The following is a 17,853-nucleotide window of genomic DNA, read 5'->3' on the forward strand; positions in this document are numbered from 1 at the left end:
GTCGCTTCATTGGAAGAACATGAAGAACATCGCTCGTCCATTGCTCCCTTCCTATCTCATGTCCGCACTACCTAGCCAACAAGGCCCATTGATCTACTCCAACAACAGCGTTGGCCAGGTTTTTCAGTCGTCTCCGACCGCACAACCAAGCTGCCCCCAAAAGCACAAGCCCGTGTTGCCTCAACTCCAAAAGCACGTCGTACCTCGCTACAAGTCATTTTTGGTCGTTGTCTCTACGTCACAAATCTTCGTCTACGCATGAACATCATCACCACCTGCACCGCTCCGCTTACTCCGGTCCAACCAACCCACCCACCCACCCACCTACCCCAACAAAAGTCCGCCCACAACCGCAAGTCAACGCCTCTCTCCTCATTTTTTTTTTTTTTTTCCCCCCCAGCCTTCCGCACCCCGCCCGATTCGTGGGAAAATTTCGTTAGACAGTGGCCCCAATCTTCTTCTCCAACTCAATCTGAGCCGGGTCGACAATGACGATGCCCTTGCCGGACATGTTGCCGGAATGAGCCAGCTCGAGGAGCTGCGGGATGGCCTGCAAGCCCTGGACGGGGTTCTTGGCAACGCGGACGCCGTGCTCGGCCACGACTTGCAGCATCTCGCGCGCCTCGGTGGGCGAGCTGACCAGCGAGCTGTGGATCTTGATGTCCCGGAAGATGAGCTCGAAGAAGGGCACGCTGACTTGGTCGGGCTGCCGGGCAATATTGTGGGTTAGGAGGCTCTGTGCGGCTTAGTTTGGAGGGGAGGGGAGAGGCAGAACGAACCTGCGCGATTTGAACCATCAAACCGTGTCTACGCGTAATTGCGCAGGAAGTTGCCGCCGCGGAGCTGGCCTCGCTGATGTTGATGGTTGCGTGCACGCCCTCGCCGCCCGTGGCCTGCTGCGCTGCCTCGACGACGGCCTCCTTACCCTTGCGGGCGTCCAAGACGACGTCAGCGCCCGTCTTTCGTGCCAGCGCCAAACCCTCATCTCTCGCGTCGACGCCGAGGACCTTGACGCCGAGCGCCCTTGCAAACTGGATTCCCAGGTGGCCCAGGCCGCCGCCCGCACCAACAAGGCCCAGCCACTCGCCCTTCTTAACGCCGGCCTGCTTGATGGCGCGGAAGATGGTGCAGCCGGCGCAGGCCAGCGGCGCGGCCGTGCCGAACGTCACGGCGTCAGGCAGTTTGGCTGCCGTACGGGCGTCGATGCGCACGTACTCAGCAAAGCAGCCCTGCGTGTTGACGCCAATGGCGCCCTCGCTCTTCTGGCAATACTGAGGCAAATCGACCTTGCAGTCATCGCAGACTCCGCAAGCGTGCAGGTACAGTCCGGCCATGACGCGATCTCCGATGTGGAAGTCGGTCACAGCGGATCCCATGGCCGCTACGGTGCCGGCACCCTCGTGGGAGGCGGTGCTGGGGAGTTTTGGCTGGAAGATGCCCTCGCGGACCATGTTGTCAGTGTGGCAGAGCGAAGCGACGGCCGTCTTGACAAGGAGGTCATGAGGCTGGAGATCCTTGGGGACTGGCACATGGTGGATCTTGTACGGTTGCTTGAACTGTGGCGATTTAGAAGAAGAGAGACAACCATGGGGAGGACATTGAATACCTCTACGACTTGGCAAGCCAGCATCTGATCGGGAATGTTTTCAAGTCCAGCCATGGCGGTCAGTTTGCGATTGGTGTTGAAGTGGTGATTGTTTGAAGGTGGTAGCGAAGTCGAGAGGCAATTTATAGTCGACGTCAAAGCCAACGCTATTCATCTATCAAAGGTCGCTGTCTAACAACACAACGCGGACACGAAACGAAAAGAAGTTTGGATTGGTCCCCGACAGCTGGGACACTCGAGGCAAAGCAAGGCTGTTTCAGGTGGACCAAACAGGGTTTACGCAGCGGAAGTGTGTCGGGCGACTCGAGCCAGGGCGATGCTGGCGGTGATATCTGGAGATAGCAACGAGGATTGTGTAAGCAGGTGGTGGGGTGTCTTTATGAGGTAGTTGGGATAAAGGGTGGGGATGGTGTTTGGTTCGGCTGGAGAAAGTGGCAGGCGGAGGTCGGAGCGCTAGCCCGGGGAAGCTTGCGGTGCCGTGTCAGCGCTGTAGGTTCAGGAATCCACGTCACACAGCTGGAGCATTGGATCCAGCGCAAACGATTGGGCGCTCTGCCGCGCATCTTTCTGCAGAGATTGAAGACTGAGTGCAATGGAAATAGAGAAAAAAAAGTTGGAGCGGTTGCCAAGCCCGGCTCGAAGGATGAAGGAGCTCTGGGGGATGCCACCAGATCCGCGAACAGACCGCGCTCCACGTGACGATCCTGTTGCAGCTGGGCTCCTTGTCTGCATCAAAATCTGCTTCGGTCAAAGTCTACGCAGCGAGGTACATGTAGCTGTCTACTACCGGCATCGAGCGGCTGCTGGCGGGACTGGCGGCAGAGGGTGGTCGTGAGCGAGCTGCGTAATTTATGGTATGAGCAAACAGCCGCGGGTCGCACAGCAATGTCGTCGTCTTTCATGTTCAGTGTCTGCCCGACGCTTATTATAAGTGGAAGCTGGTTGCGTGCGAAAGACGCATAATGGAGCGACGGTGATTCGCCGGGCAGGTGACGTGAACATCGAGGTGCCGAGTGGATCCCGCTGGACCTCGGCTCCGCGAACGTCTTCAATTCGTCCAAATTCACACTCCTTGAGCTCGCCGTTTCCCAATCGGGCCCATTTGCTGCCTTTGGCTGCTTCGAATCGCATCACGGGTCCATCTGACGTCCGCCATGCTGCGGCTGGACTCGCGGAGTCCGGGGTACGTCTGTTGCTCCCTGACATGTGAAGCCTTGCCCAGACACTCATCGCGCGCCCAAAGCCGACTCCCTACCTACCTATTAATCCCGTCACCGCTGCTCTTTGTCCTCTTTCCTTCACCACCGAGCCTCTACCTCTCTTGCCCTACCCATCACCATGTCGGGAACCTTCTCCAAGTCCGATGTCGAGGCGCATTCCAAGCCCAACGATCTTTGGATCATCGTTGACGAGGACGTCTACGACCTGACCAAGTTCCAGGACGAGCATCCAGGCGGAAAGAAGAGTATGTTAGCGCGACTTTGCCCCACAACCTCGCTCACCCCTTGCAGTTCTCCAGCGCGTCGCCGGCAAGGATGCCTCTAAGCAGTTTTGGAAGTACCACAACGAGGGCATCTTGAAGAAGTTCCAGAAGCAGCTCCAAGTTGGCTCCCTCGACAGCAAGCCGAAGCCTGCTGCGCCTCCAGCCGAGGTCGCAAAGCCCAAGCCCGAGCCTGGCACCGTCTCCGTCACTCCGCGCGGTGCCCCAGAGCAGTCGGAGCCTCTTGACCAGTTTGGCGACCTCGTGCCATACGCCGACCCTTCGTGGTACCAGACGGTATGTCAAACCATTCAGCCAGCCCGAGCAGCATCTAACCTTTGGTGATAGTACCACTCTCCCTACTTCAACGAGTCCCATGCAGCCCTGCGCGCCGAGGTTCGCGAATGGGTCGACAACGACCTGATGCCATATGTCACTGACTGGGATGAGGCAAAGCGGATACCCGAGGAGATTTACAGGGCCATGGGCGAGAGGGGCTATCTTGCCGGTCTGCTGGGCATGCACCCGTATCCCACTCACTTGACCGACAAGCGCGTCAAGAGTGTGCCTCCGGAGGCTTGGGATCTTTTCCACGAGATGGTCATCACGGACGAGCTGTCGCGTACAGGCAGCGGTGGCTTGGTGTGGAACCTCATTGGTGGATACGGAATCGGCGGCCCGCCGCTTGTCAAGCATGGCAAGAAGCCTTTGTTGGACAAGATTCTGCCAGAAATTTTGAATGGCACCAAGCGCATCTGTCTTGCTATTACTGAGCCGGGTAAGTTGGTCCTGAACAATAATCAGCTGAGCAATGACTGACTTATCAAAGATGCTGGATCTGACGTCGCTAACCTGACTTGCGAGGCCAAGTTGTCCGAGGACGGCAAGCACTACATTGTCAATGGCGAGAAGAAGTGGATCACCAACGGTATTTGGTGTGACTATTTTACCACTGCCGTCCGCACTGGGGGTGAAGGCATGAACGGTGTGTCTGTCCTTCTTATTGACCGCTCGTTCGGCGGTGTCAAGACGCGCCGGATGGACTGCCAGGGTGTGTGGAGCTCCGGCACAACCTACATCACGTTTGAAGATGTCAAGGTCCCCGTCGAGAACCTGATTGGCAAGGAGAACCAAGGCTTCAAGGTTATCATGACCAACTTCAACCACGAGCGCATGGGAATCATCATCCAGTGCCTGCGTTTCAGCCGCGTGTGCTACGAGGACAGCATGAAGTACGCACACAAGCGCAAGACTTTTGGCAAGCGCCTGATTGACCACCCCGTCATTCGCCTCAAGCTGGCCCACATGGCCCGGCAGATCGAGGCCTCGTACAACTGGCTCGAGAACCTTATCTACCAGTGCCAGAACATGGACGAGATGGAGGCCATGCTCAAGCTCGGCGGGGCCATTGCCGGCCTCAAGGCGCAGGCTACGACGACGTTTGAATTCTGCGCTCGCGAGGCATCTCAGATCTACGGTGGCTTGTCCTACAGCCGTGGTGGCCAGGGAGGTCGCGTTGAGCGTCTGTACCGGGACGTCAGGGCTTACGCGATTCCTGGTGGTTCTGAGGAGATTATGCTCGACCTGAGCATCAGGCAGGCACTGAGAGTGCACAAGGTGTTGGGAATGAAGCTGTAAGCGGTGGCTCAGTTTTGTGTTTAGATGTGGGCGTGGGTTCATGGGGCGGACAAATCTATTGTCAGGTGCAGTTGGGATTGGCAAGACCATGTAGATTGGATTTCTTTGCTCATGTTCAAAAATATATTCTGCAATGAGATTTATCGGCTCGTGCCATTGCCATGCATCAGGAAAAATTATACTTGTACTCAAGTTTCATGAGAGGCATTTGGGGTGTGAGAGGCATCCCCACTGTTAGCATGCTTGGCCAGGAGGGGCGCCGGTGATAGTCCAGTTGCATCAAAGCCCACTGTCTTCGTCTTAGAAAGAAAAACAGCAGGACCATACCTCGTAGAAGTACGATTTTGCAAAGGAGAAAAAGAAAGCCTGGTAACGAATTTGGAGGAGGATCAGATAGAGGAGGACAGCGGGGACCCTGGCCTGACAGGCTGCTCGCTTCGCAGCCGAAACCGAGCACAACGTCCAGGACAGTTGCACAACGACAACTCTCCACCTCGCACCAGCTGTCCTGGCCAAGTCTGCTGGACGAGCCCTTCGCACAGGTTTATCGAGTCTGTTTTCTCTCAAGTCCCAAGAGCCCGCGCGCCCGCCTAAGCCACAGGCCGTTCCTCACTCTAGAATCTTTCAACAATAGACCCCCGCGCTACGGCACATGAAGAACTAACTGATCTTGGATTGAAGAGGGCTATGCTCGTACCTACTCCGGCGTCGCATCTCTGACGGCCTGTAGTTTGCTTCACGAGACCACTCTCCGCGAAGCAATGGCATGCTGCTGGCCATGCTGAGCTGCAGTTTTTGAGACAGCTGATCTGCACAGGGACCTGCCACTTCTTTTCTCGAATGCTTTGGGTGTCATAGTCGCCAGACCTGGAAGTCCCCGTAACATTTTCTCTTCGAACACGCAGAATGTGTGCAGTGGACCGCCTCAGCACGGCAGGCAGGCCAGCGGCACAGAAGGAAACCAGCAGAGTGGCTCGAGGGACCGTTCTTGGCTCTAGCGCGGGCAGCATTACCACGGCGTCTCTCACGATGCGACACCTCAACCATCCATGCATGTCCCTTGATCCCTGCATCACTGTGACGTCTCAAGTGCTCGACTGTAGAAAAACCCGCCACTGCCTCTCTGCGCCTGCACCCAGACAGGCCTCGCCATGCATCATCTCCTTGACCTGTCTGGCGCGCTCCTTTCTGCCTCTCCGTCGTCTGCAATCCTCACCCTCGCCGGGCTGCTCCTTTTCCTGTATCTTTGCCATGTGAACCACGGTCTTGGAGGCACTCCAGACGTGGTGGAGCGCGTAGCAGTCAAGCCATGGACCGAAGAAGAGCTGCGGGAAACCTATGACGAGTTGAAGAAGAATCCAATAGACGTGACGCCGCATCTGCCTCCTAAACAGAACCGGCGCTACATTGTGACCGGTGGAACCGGTACGTACATACTTGACGACCTGCAAGCCCACGGCTCCAACTTACGCAAACTCCACAGGTCTTGTCGGCGGCGCCATAGTTCAACAGCTGTTGCTCCGCGGCGAAGACCCATCCCTGGTCCGCATCCTCGACATCCGCGCGCCCACCCCAAAGGTCGCGGGAAGCCTGCGCCGTGCTCGCGACCTGTCTCGCGCGCATTTCGTCCCGGTCGACGTTGGAAGCAAGGACTCGGTCGACCAGGCCTTTGCGCTGCCGTGGCCATCCCACGGCGCCGACCTACCCCTAACCGTCTTCCACACGGCCGCAGTTATCCGCGTTTCGGAGCGCCACTCCTCGCTGCTGCCCCTCTCCTCGCGCGTAAACGAGACGGGAACCGCACACGTCTTGGACGCGGCGCGCGCGGCCGGCGCCGACGTCTTCGTTGCCACGTCCTCGGGCTCCATCGCCATCCGCCCCGTCAACTTCTGGCTCGCGCCCTGGCGTCGTTGGCCCGTTGGTTACTATCAGCGCCTTACGGACGCCGACTACGACCTGCGCCGCCCGCACGGCGGCTACTATGGCAACTATCCAGAGAGCAAGGCGCGTGCCGAAGCGTTGGTGCGCGCTGCAGACGATTGCGACGCGGGCTTTAGGACTGGCTGCATCAGACCCGCCAGCGGTGTGTACGGCTCGCGCTTTGACAATACCGTTGGCGCGTATCTGCGCACTGGAGGCGGCCCGGACTGGCTGGGTCATATCATCAATAACTTTGTGTATACGGGGAACGTGGCATTGGCGCATCTGTTGTACGAGCAGGTCCTAGTTAGTCCTTCGAGGAAAAAGAAAGAAGAGGAGCCAGTCAACAGCGAAGACGAAAGGGGCAACCAAGATGGAAGCCCGGTACAGGGCCAGGAAGAGGCAGGAGGACAAGACCAAACCGCGCAAATCAAGCCCGATGACGACAATGACGCGCACCACCACCACCACCACCACCACCACGATCTGGGCGGACAGGCCTTCACCATCGTCGACCCAACGCCGCCCATCCGCTTCTACGACCTGCACCGGCTGCACCTGACGCTCACGCACTCGCCGATGCGCTTCTTCCACGTGGCCCCCATCATCCCGTTCCTGCTCTCCCACCTCATCGAGCTGTACTCGCTCTTCTACCACCTGGGCGCGCATCCGCTGGCCAACTGGCTGCGCGCATCCAAGGCCACCACCGCACTGCCCTCGCGTATGGCGGGGGACGTCTTGGCGATGCTTTTCCCGCCGCTCGGCGGGTTACCCGTCCTGTTGCAGCCGGCGCTGTTTGGCATTAGTAGCGTGCATTTGGATTATGGCGATGAGTTGGCCAGGCGGCCGCAGGAGGAGGGTGGGTTGGGTTATGAGGGTGTTTGGGGAACGATGGAGGGCATGGTGAGTCAGGTTGTCGAGTGGAATGAGGAGTGGGATGAGTTGCATGGGGGGAAGGGGAAGAGGGGTGGCGCAGGGAAGATGGAGGTGCGGGTGGATGGGGAAGTGCCGGCCGGTGGTGACGAAGGGGTAGGTAAGTGAGGGAGATGGGGATTGTGTGTTGAAAGAGACGGATGGACGTGGAAGGGAGGGTAGCTGAAGACTAAAGGTCAGTTGGAAGAGAATGCGTGCATGCATGCATGCATCTTTGAGGTGGTGGCATCATACAGCAGCAGCAGCAGCAGCGTGGGGCTGCACATCGCTCTCATAGGTATACACAGACACGCATACATACATGCGTGCATACGTACATCAAACAGCATCTTCGTCTTCATTTTCACTTTCACTTTCCCACTCAACCTCCCTCACACGAGAGCAGTGCACAGACCAAAGTCAATCCGTCGGCATATATCCATCATCTACCTACCTACCTACCTACCTACCTACCTACCCACCTACCTAACCCTTTCAGCCAGTGACCTGCCACCCACCGTACCACCCCACCCACCTTCCATGCCCCTCCTGCATCCATCCATCCATCCATCCATCCACCCAGACACTTCTCTCCCCATCATGCCCGAGAGCTACGACAAAGGCACCATCCTGGCACAGCACGCATGGCTTGACGTGTGACACAGGTGCGTGAATCAGATGAGCGAGAGAGAGAGCGAGGCTTTCCGTGAGGTCGGTCGAGCACGAAGAAGATGGAGCGTACGTACGAACGACAAGGTCGGTCAGGAGAGGATGGAGGAGAGAGGGGAGAGGGAAGGGCTGTAGGACCTAGAGAGCCTCCTATATTTCCCGCGTCGGGGCTTTTCGCTCGCTGCCTGCCTGCCTGTCTGACTGCCTATCTGTCTATCTACCTGGGCGTGACGGATGGAGAGAGACGGCGGCTGCAAGACGAGCTCATCACTCGTCGCTAAAGCACGACGCAGAAGCCAGAGACGCGAGTGCAAACAAACAAGCCTTGCGTTTGGAAACTTACCGGATGCTGCTTGCGCTGGGGGGAATTTGTATGTGAATTAGTATGGCGGACTGGTGGTGGCGGGACGGGCTGCTGCGAGATGCCGGATTCGACATGCAAGGAAGATGGCATTTCTACGCGTCATGGATGGCTCCATGGTTTTGCAAAACATACGTCGTCACCAGCATTCATTCTGGAGGGTTTTGTGGGCTGGCTGCGGGCTGCGATGCGGCCTTTGGGGGGAAAGGAGGAAGGGGCAGGCAGACAGACCAAGTTTCGTTTGAGTCCCGGAGCCAGGAGCGCAGATGTCTGCAACGTAAAGAGAATGCCTTTTCTCTTGGCGGCAGCAGCAGCAGCAGCAGCAGTAGTAGCAAGATCTCGATGCTTGAGGATGCGATTGTTCAGAAATCTTGATTTCGATGGGGTGCAGCAGCTGCCGCCGTTTCAACATCGAGTATCACATACGTGGTGGTTGGCACGACGTACGCAATCTCTTGCTCCTGTGTTTTGCGTCGACGTGGCCGGGAAGGGGGCTTCAGGATCTCCAAGGTTGGTTGTCAGGGGTACTTATTGCGCGGGAAGGATTTCCAAGGTTTGCGACGGGCATGCAGGTGCGTTTTGGCTGACGTACACTCTTGCCTCCCCGTCGTCCCTCTTGAGAGAAAGTTTGAAGTGCATTGGAAAAGCGAGGACGGCTGTCAGTTTGCGTAAGGGTTTCCCTCCTTTTCCTCCCGTCTTTCCCGCTGTCCCCTCCGTTGACGGGTCTTTGATTTTACTGATTCAACATTTCCGGTGGTTCACCATCAGCTCATCCAGGGAGAGGCTGTCGAGCAGCCACGTCGTCTCAACAAAAGCATTTGGCATGGCTCAAGAACGAAGGCTGCAGACGTGCCCTCAAGGGCGCCGGTAGGGATGGTCCCAAAAAGCGGCACCTGGCGGAGCTGTAACAGTACCATTCATTGGCTTTTGTTGAGGAAAGCTGTGACCGCGTAACTGGCCGATTTGGTTGCTGCTGCTAGACAGTGATTGGCGGACCAAGTTGCTTCGTGCGACCTAGATTCTGCCCTTTTGTTTTCTTCGCTGACGTCGTCATCCAATGCGGAGGGGCGGATACTCCCGCGTTCTATTATCAGAGTGTTGGTTCCCTCCTAACCTGCAGGATGCACGTGGTGGCAGGCACGGCCTGTGAGCGGCAAATTTGTGTTTGGCCGAGGCCGGTACCCTCTCGTCGTGGGCCACGTCACACGTGAGGCGATAAGACTGTAGTTTTGGAGGTCTTGAGTGGTGGGAGAAGTGATGATGGCATGTTCGGTCAGCTCTGCGATGAAGATGGAATGGACGCTCGATAGCGACACGCAGAGATATTTTGGGCAACCAGATGATGAGACGAGGGCGCACAATTGCGTCGACTAGTCGTGATCCTTCCGCAATGGCGGAGTGGGCGCGGCATGCGACTGACTCGCTGTGGTTTCTTGATTTCAGTATTTCGCCCCGCATCGAATGGATTGACACCAGCTCCTGATGGGTTTGGCGCAGGCAGTGCCGAACGCACGACAGAGTTCAGCGACTCAAAAGGCAAGTCGGAAACGGCAGAGAGGAGAAACCGAAGCACGGCGCTCGCTGCAGGTCGATGGGATGGTCCGACTTGGGTTGCCGTCACGGGATGTTTGACAGCTTCTGGGTACGTCAGTTGTGATGTTAGCTTCTCATGCGCAGGTCTTGGCTGACGAGTCGAATTGAGTTTGCGGCCAGTGGCTCGAACGCCCTCGAAGGACAAACGTCCATGTCGCAATGACATGGAGTCATGCCGACACATGACGAAATTGAGTGGATGCATTTCTCCACAGGCCCCCAGCCTCCCCGCTCAATGGCGGAACGGGAAGGGTGGAAAAGGCCGAGGCATGGTGCGGCAGGCCAGGGCCTTAATCGAGTAAAAGCAGGGCGGACACAAAAGGAAGTTGTTCGCAGAGTGGCGGGCAGGAGTCGGCAGTCGAAGCGGGTGGAGAGCGGGAGCCGGGCGAAGCGAAGAAGCAGTTGCCCTGCCAGCAGAACGCACCACACTGGCGCCGCATGGGTGCATACAGCCAAGACAAAGACTGAGAGAGATTTTGGAGAAGCGGAAAGAATTGTAGCAAAGGGAAAACATGAAGGCACACGACCTACTCGAGAGGTGGAGTAAAGAAACGCACGTCAGCATTGACGGAAAAGCATGGCAGGCCAGCCCCCGACTTTGGGTGTGTTGACTTCCAAAACAGGCACGTGAAAGCGACGACAGCACGCGGGCACACGGCGATGAGATGAGGCGTATTTGTGGCACTCGTCAAGCGGGAGGACTTGGCTACATGGGTGCTGGTATCGACATGAGCGTTTCGAAGTGGACTTCGTCTTGTCACATGGAGCAGGACTACCGTCGTGCGTGGTTCCTGACGGCAAAGCCCTAAAGTAAGGTAAGGTAAGGCAAGGTAAGGTAAGGTAGTGCAGATAGAGGTCGAATGGGAGAATGCCGAGCGGGCGCACAGCATCGGGGGGCGTGCAGAGCAGATGACGACCAGAACATATGGAAGTTGTAGAGGCGACATATGACAGCTCCCATGCCATGGCATGGCGTGGGCTACCTCACCTTAGTGTGTATGTGTATGTGTGTATGTGTATGTGTGTGTGTGTGTGTGTGTGTGTGTGTGTGTGTGTGTGCTCTGGCTGGCTTTAAAGATGGATGATGTCTCACGCGCCTACCAAAGCCCAACGCTCCCTTTTGCGCGTGACCCCCTCCTCTCCCCTTCCCCCCCCCCCCCCCCCCCCCCCAATTCACCGCCCATATACCTGCCTGCCTGCCTGCCTACCTACCTATTCATACCTTATTTCGGCCTCTTCTCCATCCCTCCCTAATAAAAAAGACACAACATATCCACTGCCCCAACCCCTCCATCCACAACTCCACTCCTCCGCAATCCGCTGCCCCCCCCCCCCCCCCCCCCCCCCACAATTTGCTGACCGTTACGAGCCTGCGCTGCTGCTACTACTGCTGCTGCGGGCACCCCCGACCCGACCCGACCATCCCCGTCCCTCCGTCTATGGCTGCGTCTTGCAGATGTCCTTCCTCCAAGACGCCTTCCTGCCCAGCAGATATCACCATGCCAAAGACCTGAACAGGAAGCCCCGCGCCTCCTCTGGCCTCTTCTCTCCCCTGCTCCACCTCGTCAAGGACCCCGCCGTCGCTGTCGAGAATTTTGTCAACACCACTCTCCACCGTACCGACCACGACCATGCCCTGTCCGACCTTGCGACCAACGAGCGGAGGCAGATTCTCTATCTGCGCATGCAAAATGTTGGTCCTCCCGCTATGACTCACACCCGAGGGCCAAAAACTAACCAACGCGTCCCCCCCGCAGGCCGACAACTTCGACGACTGGCGCGCCGCTGCCGCTGAACTAGACGAGATCGAGGGCAACAACGAGTGGAAAAATGAGCGAGAGTCCCCCGAATACAACTACGAGCTTGTCGAGGCCCGGTGCAAGCAGCTCGACGAGGCGCGCATCAACTGTGATGTCCAGCGCATGCTCTTCCTCATCCGCACAACCCTGACCAGAGGCCTCGGCGGCATGGGCGACCTGCGCCTGTACAAACACTCGCACGTCGGAACAAAGACTTTGATCGACCGCTACATTGACTCGGCCAAGGCAACCCTGACGTCGCTGCTCGATGTCACCGAGAAACAAGGCGATAGCAGTCTGGATCCGCGCCATGTTCTGGAACAGCTGCTAGCGACGCGCCAATCTTTCGGTCGTAGCGCGCTGCTGCTCTCTGGTGGAGGCACATTTGGAATGAACCACATTGGCGTTGTCAAGTGTCTGTGGGAGAATCACATGCTTCCGCGCATCGTCTCCGGTGCCTCTGCTGGCAGTATCGTCTGCGCTGTGCTTTGCACCAAGGCCGACTCGGAAATGGAGCGTATCCTGGAGGAATTCTGCTACGGCGAGCTGGACGTCTTTGAAAAAGAGGGCGAAGGCGGCGTCTTGACCAAGGTGGCCAGGTTCCTCAAGTACGGTGCAATTTTCGACATTGGCCATTTGACCAGGGTCATCCGCAACCTACTTGGCGATCTGACATTTCAGGAATCTTACAACCGGACCCGGAGAATCCTCAACATTACCGTGTCAAGCGCAAGTGCCTTCGAAGTGCCTCGGCTTCTCAACTACATCACAGCACCAAACGTGCTCATCTGGTCGGCTGTGTAAGTTGTGAAATGGACCCTTGCCAATCATCTTCTAACAACAGGTCTAGTGCCGCCTCCTGCTCCGTTCCTCTCGTCTTCTCTGCCGCATCTCTCCAGGCCAAAGATCCAGCAACTAACGAGATCGTACCGTGGGACCCCTCTCCGCAAAGATGGATTGACGGCTCAGTCGACAACGATCTTCCCATCACACGCCTCGCGGAAATGTTCAACGTCAACCACTTCATCGTCTCACAAGTGAACCCCCACGTCGTTCCGTTCCTGGAAAAGGAAGAAGGCGCCAACCCGGCCGAGACCCTTTCAGCCACGTCCGCGTTTGCATCTGGCCCGAATTGGTTGCACAGTCTGGCAAACCTCGCCAAAGGTGAAGCGCAGTACAGGCTTCACGCACTGGCCGAATTGGGATTCATGCCAAACTACTGCACGAAAGCCCGCTCGATCCTCTCCCAGCGGTACTCGGGAGACATTACCATCTTTCCTGCCATTTCATACTCGCAATTTCCCAAAATTCTCAGCAATCCCTCAACCGAGTTTATGCAACAGGCTCTCATCTGCGGTGAGAGAGCAACCTGGCCCAAGTTGAGTCGGATACAAAATCATTGCGCCATTGAGCTGGCCCTGGACAATGCTGTGCAAGCACTGCGCGCCCGCGTCGTCTTCAGCCCCAGTCAAGTTGACATCCGGTTCAATGTCATGGGAAGACCGTCATCCTCACATTCGGAATCCGGCCGCGGCCGACGGTCCAGGCCGCGAGGACGCCATCAGACGACCAGGAGCGGTGGTTTGGACCAGGCTGGTCGTCTGAGCGAAGAGCTCCGCGGCCGCCGGTCGTTGCAGCAGGTTAGACCCAGCCGCAGGCTCCCGATACCAACCTTTCACGCTCCGCGCTCCAGCGACCCTGCGCTTCTCCAAGTTCCGGCCAGTGAGGCCATTTCTTCCGCTACCGAGGACGACCTCGTCAGCTCCGATAGCGACGATGACTGTGCTTCGCTCTCCTCAATCGACTCCCCGCCCTCGATGGATCCTCCCATGACACACTCGCAATTATTCCCTTCGGTTTCTCAGCCTTCGACACCAAACATTGGCTTTTCTTCCTTCCGCTCGCAGTCGTCGACGCACCTTGCCATGACAAAGACGGTCTCGGTGACAACGCAGCCGAGCGAACCCGAGAGGGTGTACAAACGTTTATTCCACAGATCTTCCAAATCTTCGCTTACTGGAACAAGGACGGAGGAGCAGCAGCCGCAGTCCAACAAGAACCGTCCCAATGTCGGCAAGCGACGCGAGAGCGCAAGCGGTCTCCAAATCGACATCAGCGGCACCAGGGGCATGCTTCTCCGGCGCAAGCGAAGTCTCCAAAAACTTCTCCCGAATGGCTTCAGAAAAAAGACCGGCAACCTCGGCGAACTCCCTCCCGAGACCGAGGTTGGCCAATAGCTTTAGAAGAAGGATTTTCATTCTACCGACACGACATGACAACCCTCTTTTCCTTTTGTCCAATTCAACTGGGATAAACGAAGTGAATGCATACGACAGGAGACCATAAACGGATCTTTCGGGCGGGACATCAACATGCTCTTTTTTTCTTCCCGCTCCCCCCGCCCTCAATGACTCTTTCATCCGGCTGATGCCTGGAATTATTTTCATTCTCCCCATTTTAATTTCTTCTTTTTGACAACCGGCGGCATCTTTTCTTCCCGTTTCGTCCACATCGACACTAAAGCAACTATCGGCGCCTTGGAAAGACTGGCGGGACACATCAAGACAGAGGCCGGGGGCGGGCGGGTGCATGAACACTCACTTTGGGTCGGACGCGGCGGCGGCAGGGGAGGCACGCTTTTTTACGCCATTTCTTTATTCTTCTCTCTTCGTGCATTGGGCCCGCGCTGCGCGGGGAGGGTCTGGAGCAAGGAGGATTTGCATACTTGCATCATCGTCATCATCGCGCGCATCGAAACAATTTTCTCTCTTCTTCCATCATGGACACTTTATTATCATCACCACCTGTCTGGTAGTAGACAGTCGTGAGGCGCAGCGGCTCTTCTTTTGTGTGATTTCTCTTCTTTTCTTTTTGCGCAATGGGGTTTCGCGCTTGGCGCTGCTGCTGCCTGTCGCATTGCTGCGTTGGGCTGTTGATAAGGGATTGAGACGGACGTGGGCAGCTGGGCATCTGGTTAGTCGGGAACGTTGGTAGGACGGAGAGCGATAGAGACGGGATAGCATGGAAGGACATGGCGTTGCATAGGGTTGGTAGGATAAATAGGGGTACATGAACAGAGAAGAAGCATTCAAATGATCGACTTGCTGGCGATTTTGCATGTCTGCTTGTGGGTAGGTGGCATTGTGGGTGCAGCGATGAAGCAGATATATAGGTAGATGGTGAATGGGTGGTGCACTGGCATCGAAGTCATCAGTTCACTCTCGGCGAGATTCAATGTGTGAGATCCAAACGCCAGCCAGCCAGCCAGCCAGCCAGCCAGTTGGGTAGCCAGGTAGCCAGACATGATGAACATTCGTGGGGTATCATATGGTTAAGTTGCTAATGTACGCGTGCGTCATGCCATGCTTGCCAGGAACGATCTTCTTCTTTCCCTTTGTTTTTTTTTGCCCTTGCTCAAGTTTTTCGCTTCTTCCGCGCCTGTGCCAGCGCCTCTGATATCTGCGCTAGATCCGCCTCGACGGCGTCGTCGTCGTCGTCGTTGTCTTCTTCTTCGTCAGACCCCTCGTCGGCGACCAGCGTCTCGGCGTCGCCCTCCTCTGCGTCGTCAGAGTCGTCCTCCTCCTCGTCTTCATCGTCGAAGCCTTCAAAGTCGTCGTCGTCGTCGTCGTCGTCGTCGTCGTCGTCATCGTCTTCTTCTTCTTCGACGACGCCGACAGCCTCGTTGGTGGCGTTGCCGCCGGCTTCGGCCGCGTCTTCCCTTTTCCGCTTCTTCTGCGGCATCTCGCCGAAGCGGCCCTCGCGGCCTTCAATCTTGCCCGAGGCCTCGTCCTCGATCGACGGCAGCGGCGTGTACCACGGCAGCTTGCCGCGCAGAAAGTCATTGAGCACCATCTTGGCGACGCCATCGAGGTCGGCCTCGCCGCCCTTGAGCAGCCGGCCGCCCTTGCGCGCCAGCTGCTCGAGAAAGTCGGTCGCGTTTTCGAAGCCCGCAATCTCGTACGTGCGCTCGACGTGCTGCTTCTTGCACTTTTGCAGCGCCGCCGCCACGTATTGCTCCGGGTGCTCGGTCCGCTCGATGCGGACGACGCCGCGGAGCAGCAGGTCCGAGTCGGTATCGTTGGCGTTGGGGGGCACGATGCCGGGGCAGTCGATGAGGTAGATGCGTTTCATCAGCGTGACGTATTGCCACACTTTTGTCTCACCGGGGATGGGTGCGGTTGTGCACACCTTTTTCTTGCGGAGCGTGTTGATGATGGAGGATTTGCCCGTGTTGGGGTAGCCAATCATACCCACAGAAATTTGCTTTCTGTTGGAGTGGAGGGCGGAAAATTGGCGGAGTAGAGAGATTAGGGAGCCCTTGCCAAAGCTGTTGTTGATTGAAGCGTGAAATGCAAGTGTGGGGTATTCTTTGGAGAGATATCGCACCCAGGCGGCCTATATCAAATCAGCATCATGGCCAGATTGCTGATGAGCAAATGAAGATCATGTCATGTATGAAACGTAACTAAGAGGACCGCCATGAAAGGCACCGAAGTGAGACGGTCCTCAACTCAGACGAATCGTTCTCAGACCCTTTTGGCCATACCCCAAGACGGAGTTGACCTACTTCAAAACCATAACGGCAAGAAGCGGCGGGATGAGATTCATTTCCCAAAGCTGTAACAGACATCTACCCATGGCAATTTTGCAGCGAGTGCAGGGTGGCGCCTTGACTTAGCGATGGGAATTGCAAAGCAATTCGCAAGCCGTGCCGACTTGAAGGAGAAGCAGAAAAGTTTCGACTTACCGCAATCTTGGTAGGGACAAGATCACACTTGTTGAGCACGAAGATGAGATGCTTGTGTGGTGCCTCCTCCTTGATGTACTTTTCGACAGACCGACATCTTGTGCCAAGAGGGTCTCTGGCGTCCAGGACGTGGATGACGACATCCGAAGAGTCGATGACCTTGTACAACTCGTTCCAAATCCTCTTGCTCTGGCCTTTTGAAAAGATGGCTTCTCTTGCTATTGAAGCACTTCCCATGTCGAAACCATCGTCTTCAGCTCCCGCGCCCGAGTTGCCACTCAGGAGCTGCTTTTGCTCCAAGCGATCAAGATAAGTGTCGTGCGACTTGTCTGCATCTCCCGCAAGGTCCTCAATACTTGAAACCCCGAGTTTTACACGTTTCCTCTGGGCCTTGGGGCCGAATGTGTCGCCAAATGGTTCTTGCTCAACAGCCATCTTGGCCTGATGCTGCTTGATTCCATTCTTGGTGTCGCTGTTATCCCTGATCAAGGACATTGGAAGCTTGTTGGATTTGAGGAGGACCGAGTACGGGTCGGATGCCTTTTCCGCCATGGCGTTGCGGAACGCTGCCAGAGAGTCCTGGCTGATGACGCGGGAGTTGGTGAACCACTTCCTATTTGGCTCGATGCGTGCGTTGGGCACGTCTCTGGACTGGAAGGAGGCGGCCTTGACTATGTCGCCTTGTGCGTTCCTCTGCGCCTTGCCCTCCTTGTACATGTTGAGCAACTTGACTCTTTTGCCGGAGCTGTTTGGATGATCAGCGACACATACCCTCTAAGAATTGGAGGTTCGGGCATACCGATAGAAGTTTTCGCCCTTGACCTTTACATTGCCCATGCCGTCGCCCGTCTTCCCCTGGCGCTCCATTCTGGTCTTTTCCTTCTTCCCAGTACCCATAATGAAGATGCGCGGTGCCCTCGTCAGTCGAGACGCTTACGGTGCGGATTTCAGTGGTTGTGATATGGTCGCGAATATGGAAGAATTGAAATGAGAGGTGAAAAGTGGAAGAACGGCGATGGTTGGGGTTGAAGAGGGGAAAAAATGTGCGAGGGAGTTGAGGATGGGAGAACGGTGTCGAAGATCAGCAACTTTTTTTGCAGCGGACGCTGGCGCCAAGATTTCGCGGAT

General features: G+C 56.7%; 7 protein-coding genes across 7 annotated transcripts; 4 read left to right on the forward strand and 3 right to left on the reverse strand.

Moving 5' to 3' along the window:
* Positions 1-436: 436 nt before the first annotated feature.
* Positions 437-1,660, reverse strand: IWZ02DRAFT_432275 (chaperonin 10-like protein; the record flags this gene model as incomplete). The annotated part of the gene is made up of 3 exons (XM_066766206.1): positions 437-736; positions 780-1,556; positions 1,607-1,660. The coding sequence occupies 3 exons, from the start codon at positions 1,658-1,660 to the stop codon at positions 437-439; spliced, it is 1,131 nt and encodes a 376-aa protein (XP_066623906.1).
* A 1,016-nt stretch (positions 1,661-2,676) lies between these two features.
* On the forward strand, positions 2,677-5,108 carry IWZ02DRAFT_448960 (acyl-CoA dehydrogenase/oxidase). Its single transcript, XM_066767367.1, has 4 exons — positions 2,677-3,071; positions 3,118-3,383; positions 3,435-3,864; positions 3,916-5,108. The coding sequence occupies exons 1-4, from the start codon at positions 2,945-2,947 to the stop codon at positions 4,722-4,724; spliced, it is 1,632 nt and encodes a 543-aa protein (XP_066623907.1). The 5' UTR covers positions 2,677-2,944; the 3' UTR covers positions 4,725-5,108.
* A 520-nt stretch (positions 5,109-5,628) lies between these two features.
* Positions 5,629-7,719, forward strand: IWZ02DRAFT_234697 (putative 3-beta hydroxysteroid dehydrogenase/isomerase family protein). The gene is made up of 2 exons (XM_066762988.1): positions 5,629-6,149; positions 6,208-7,719. Exons 1-2 carry the CDS (start codon positions 5,876-5,878, stop codon positions 7,683-7,685), a joined length of 1,752 nt encoding a protein of 583 aa, XP_066623908.1. The 5' UTR covers positions 5,629-5,875; the 3' UTR covers positions 7,686-7,719.
* A 712-nt stretch (positions 7,720-8,431) lies between these two features.
* Positions 8,432-9,658, forward strand: IWZ02DRAFT_234702 (uncharacterized protein). Its single transcript, XM_066762989.1, has one exon. The coding sequence runs from the start codon at positions 8,648-8,650 to the stop codon at positions 9,455-9,457; it is 810 nt and encodes a 269-aa protein (XP_066623909.1). The 5' UTR covers positions 8,432-8,647; the 3' UTR covers positions 9,458-9,658.
* Positions 9,659-10,530: 872 nt separating this feature from the next.
* IWZ02DRAFT_234718 (uncharacterized protein) lies at positions 10,531-11,184 on the reverse strand. The gene has a single exon (XM_066762990.1). It carries the CDS (start codon positions 11,148-11,150, stop codon positions 10,707-10,709), a length of 444 nt encoding a protein of 147 aa, XP_066623910.1. The 5' UTR covers positions 11,151-11,184; the 3' UTR covers positions 10,531-10,706.
* A 451-nt stretch (positions 11,185-11,635) lies between these two features.
* On the forward strand, positions 11,636-14,391 carry IWZ02DRAFT_517473 (triacylglycerol lipase; the record flags this gene model as incomplete). The annotated part of the gene is made up of 3 exons (XM_066770698.1): positions 11,636-11,872; positions 11,937-12,778; positions 12,829-14,391. 3 exons carry the CDS (start codon positions 11,636-11,638, stop codon positions 14,213-14,215), a joined length of 2,466 nt encoding a protein of 821 aa, XP_066623911.1. The 3' UTR covers positions 14,216-14,391.
* An 826-nt stretch (positions 14,392-15,217) lies between these two features.
* Positions 15,218-17,776, reverse strand: IWZ02DRAFT_448967 (NUC091 domain-containing protein). The gene is given in 4 exon segments (XM_066767368.1): positions 15,218-15,599; positions 15,612-16,373; positions 16,726-17,470; positions 17,525-17,776. 4 exon segments carry the CDS (start codon positions 17,620-17,622, stop codon positions 15,393-15,395), a joined length of 1,812 nt encoding a protein of 603 aa, XP_066623912.1. The 5' UTR covers positions 17,623-17,776; the 3' UTR covers positions 15,218-15,392.
* Positions 17,777-17,853: the final 77 nt, after the last annotated feature.

This window comes from Phyllosticta citriasiana (assembly GCF_038021145.1).
Source record: "Phyllosticta citriasiana strain CBS 120426 chromosome Unknown IWZ02scaffold_5, whole genome shotgun sequence".
Taxonomy (NCBI): Eukaryota; Fungi; Ascomycota; class Dothideomycetes; order Botryosphaeriales; family Phyllostictaceae; genus Phyllosticta; species Phyllosticta citriasiana.

Excerpts from the sequence above, each read along its gene's own strand:
- IWZ02DRAFT_448960 (XM_066767367.1), top strand. The coding sequence starts at position 2,945 with ATGTCGGGAACCTTCTCCAAGTCCGATGTCGAGGCGCATTCCAAGCCC. Across the intron at positions 3,072-3,117 it reads GCATCCAGGCGGAAAGAAGA|TTCTCCAGCGCGTCGCCGGC; the intron begins GTATGTTAGCGC and ends CACCCCTTGCAG. Across the intron at positions 3,384-3,434 it reads ACCCTTCGTGGTACCAGACG|TACCACTCTCCCTACTTCAA; the intron begins GTATGTCAAACC and ends CTTTGGTGATAG.
- IWZ02DRAFT_234697 (XM_066762988.1), top strand. The coding sequence starts at position 5,876 with ATGCATCATCTCCTTGACCTGTCTGGCGCGCTCCTTTCTGCCTCTCCG. Across the intron at positions 6,150-6,207 it reads CATTGTGACCGGTGGAACCG|GTCTTGTCGGCGGCGCCATA; the intron begins GTACGTACATAC and ends CAAACTCCACAG.
- IWZ02DRAFT_234702 (XM_066762989.1), top strand. The coding sequence starts at position 8,648 with ATGCCGGATTCGACATGCAAGGAAGATGGCATTTCTACGCGTCATGGA.
- IWZ02DRAFT_234718 (XM_066762990.1), bottom strand. The coding sequence starts at position 11,150 with ATGCCATGGCATGGGAGCTGTCATATGTCGCCTCTACAACTTCCATAT.
- IWZ02DRAFT_448967 (XM_066767368.1), bottom strand. The coding sequence starts at position 17,622 with ATGGGTACTGGGAAGAAGGAAAAGACCAGAATGGAGCGCCAGGGGAAG. Across the intron at positions 17,471-17,524 it reads AAGGGCGAAAACTTCTATCG|CTCCGGCAAAAGAGTCAAGT; the intron begins GTATGCCCGAAC and ends TCATCCAAACAG. Across the intron at positions 16,374-16,725 it reads TTGTCCCTACCAAGATTGCG|GCCGCCTGGGTGCGATATCT; the intron begins GTAAGTCGAAAC and ends GATTTGATATAG.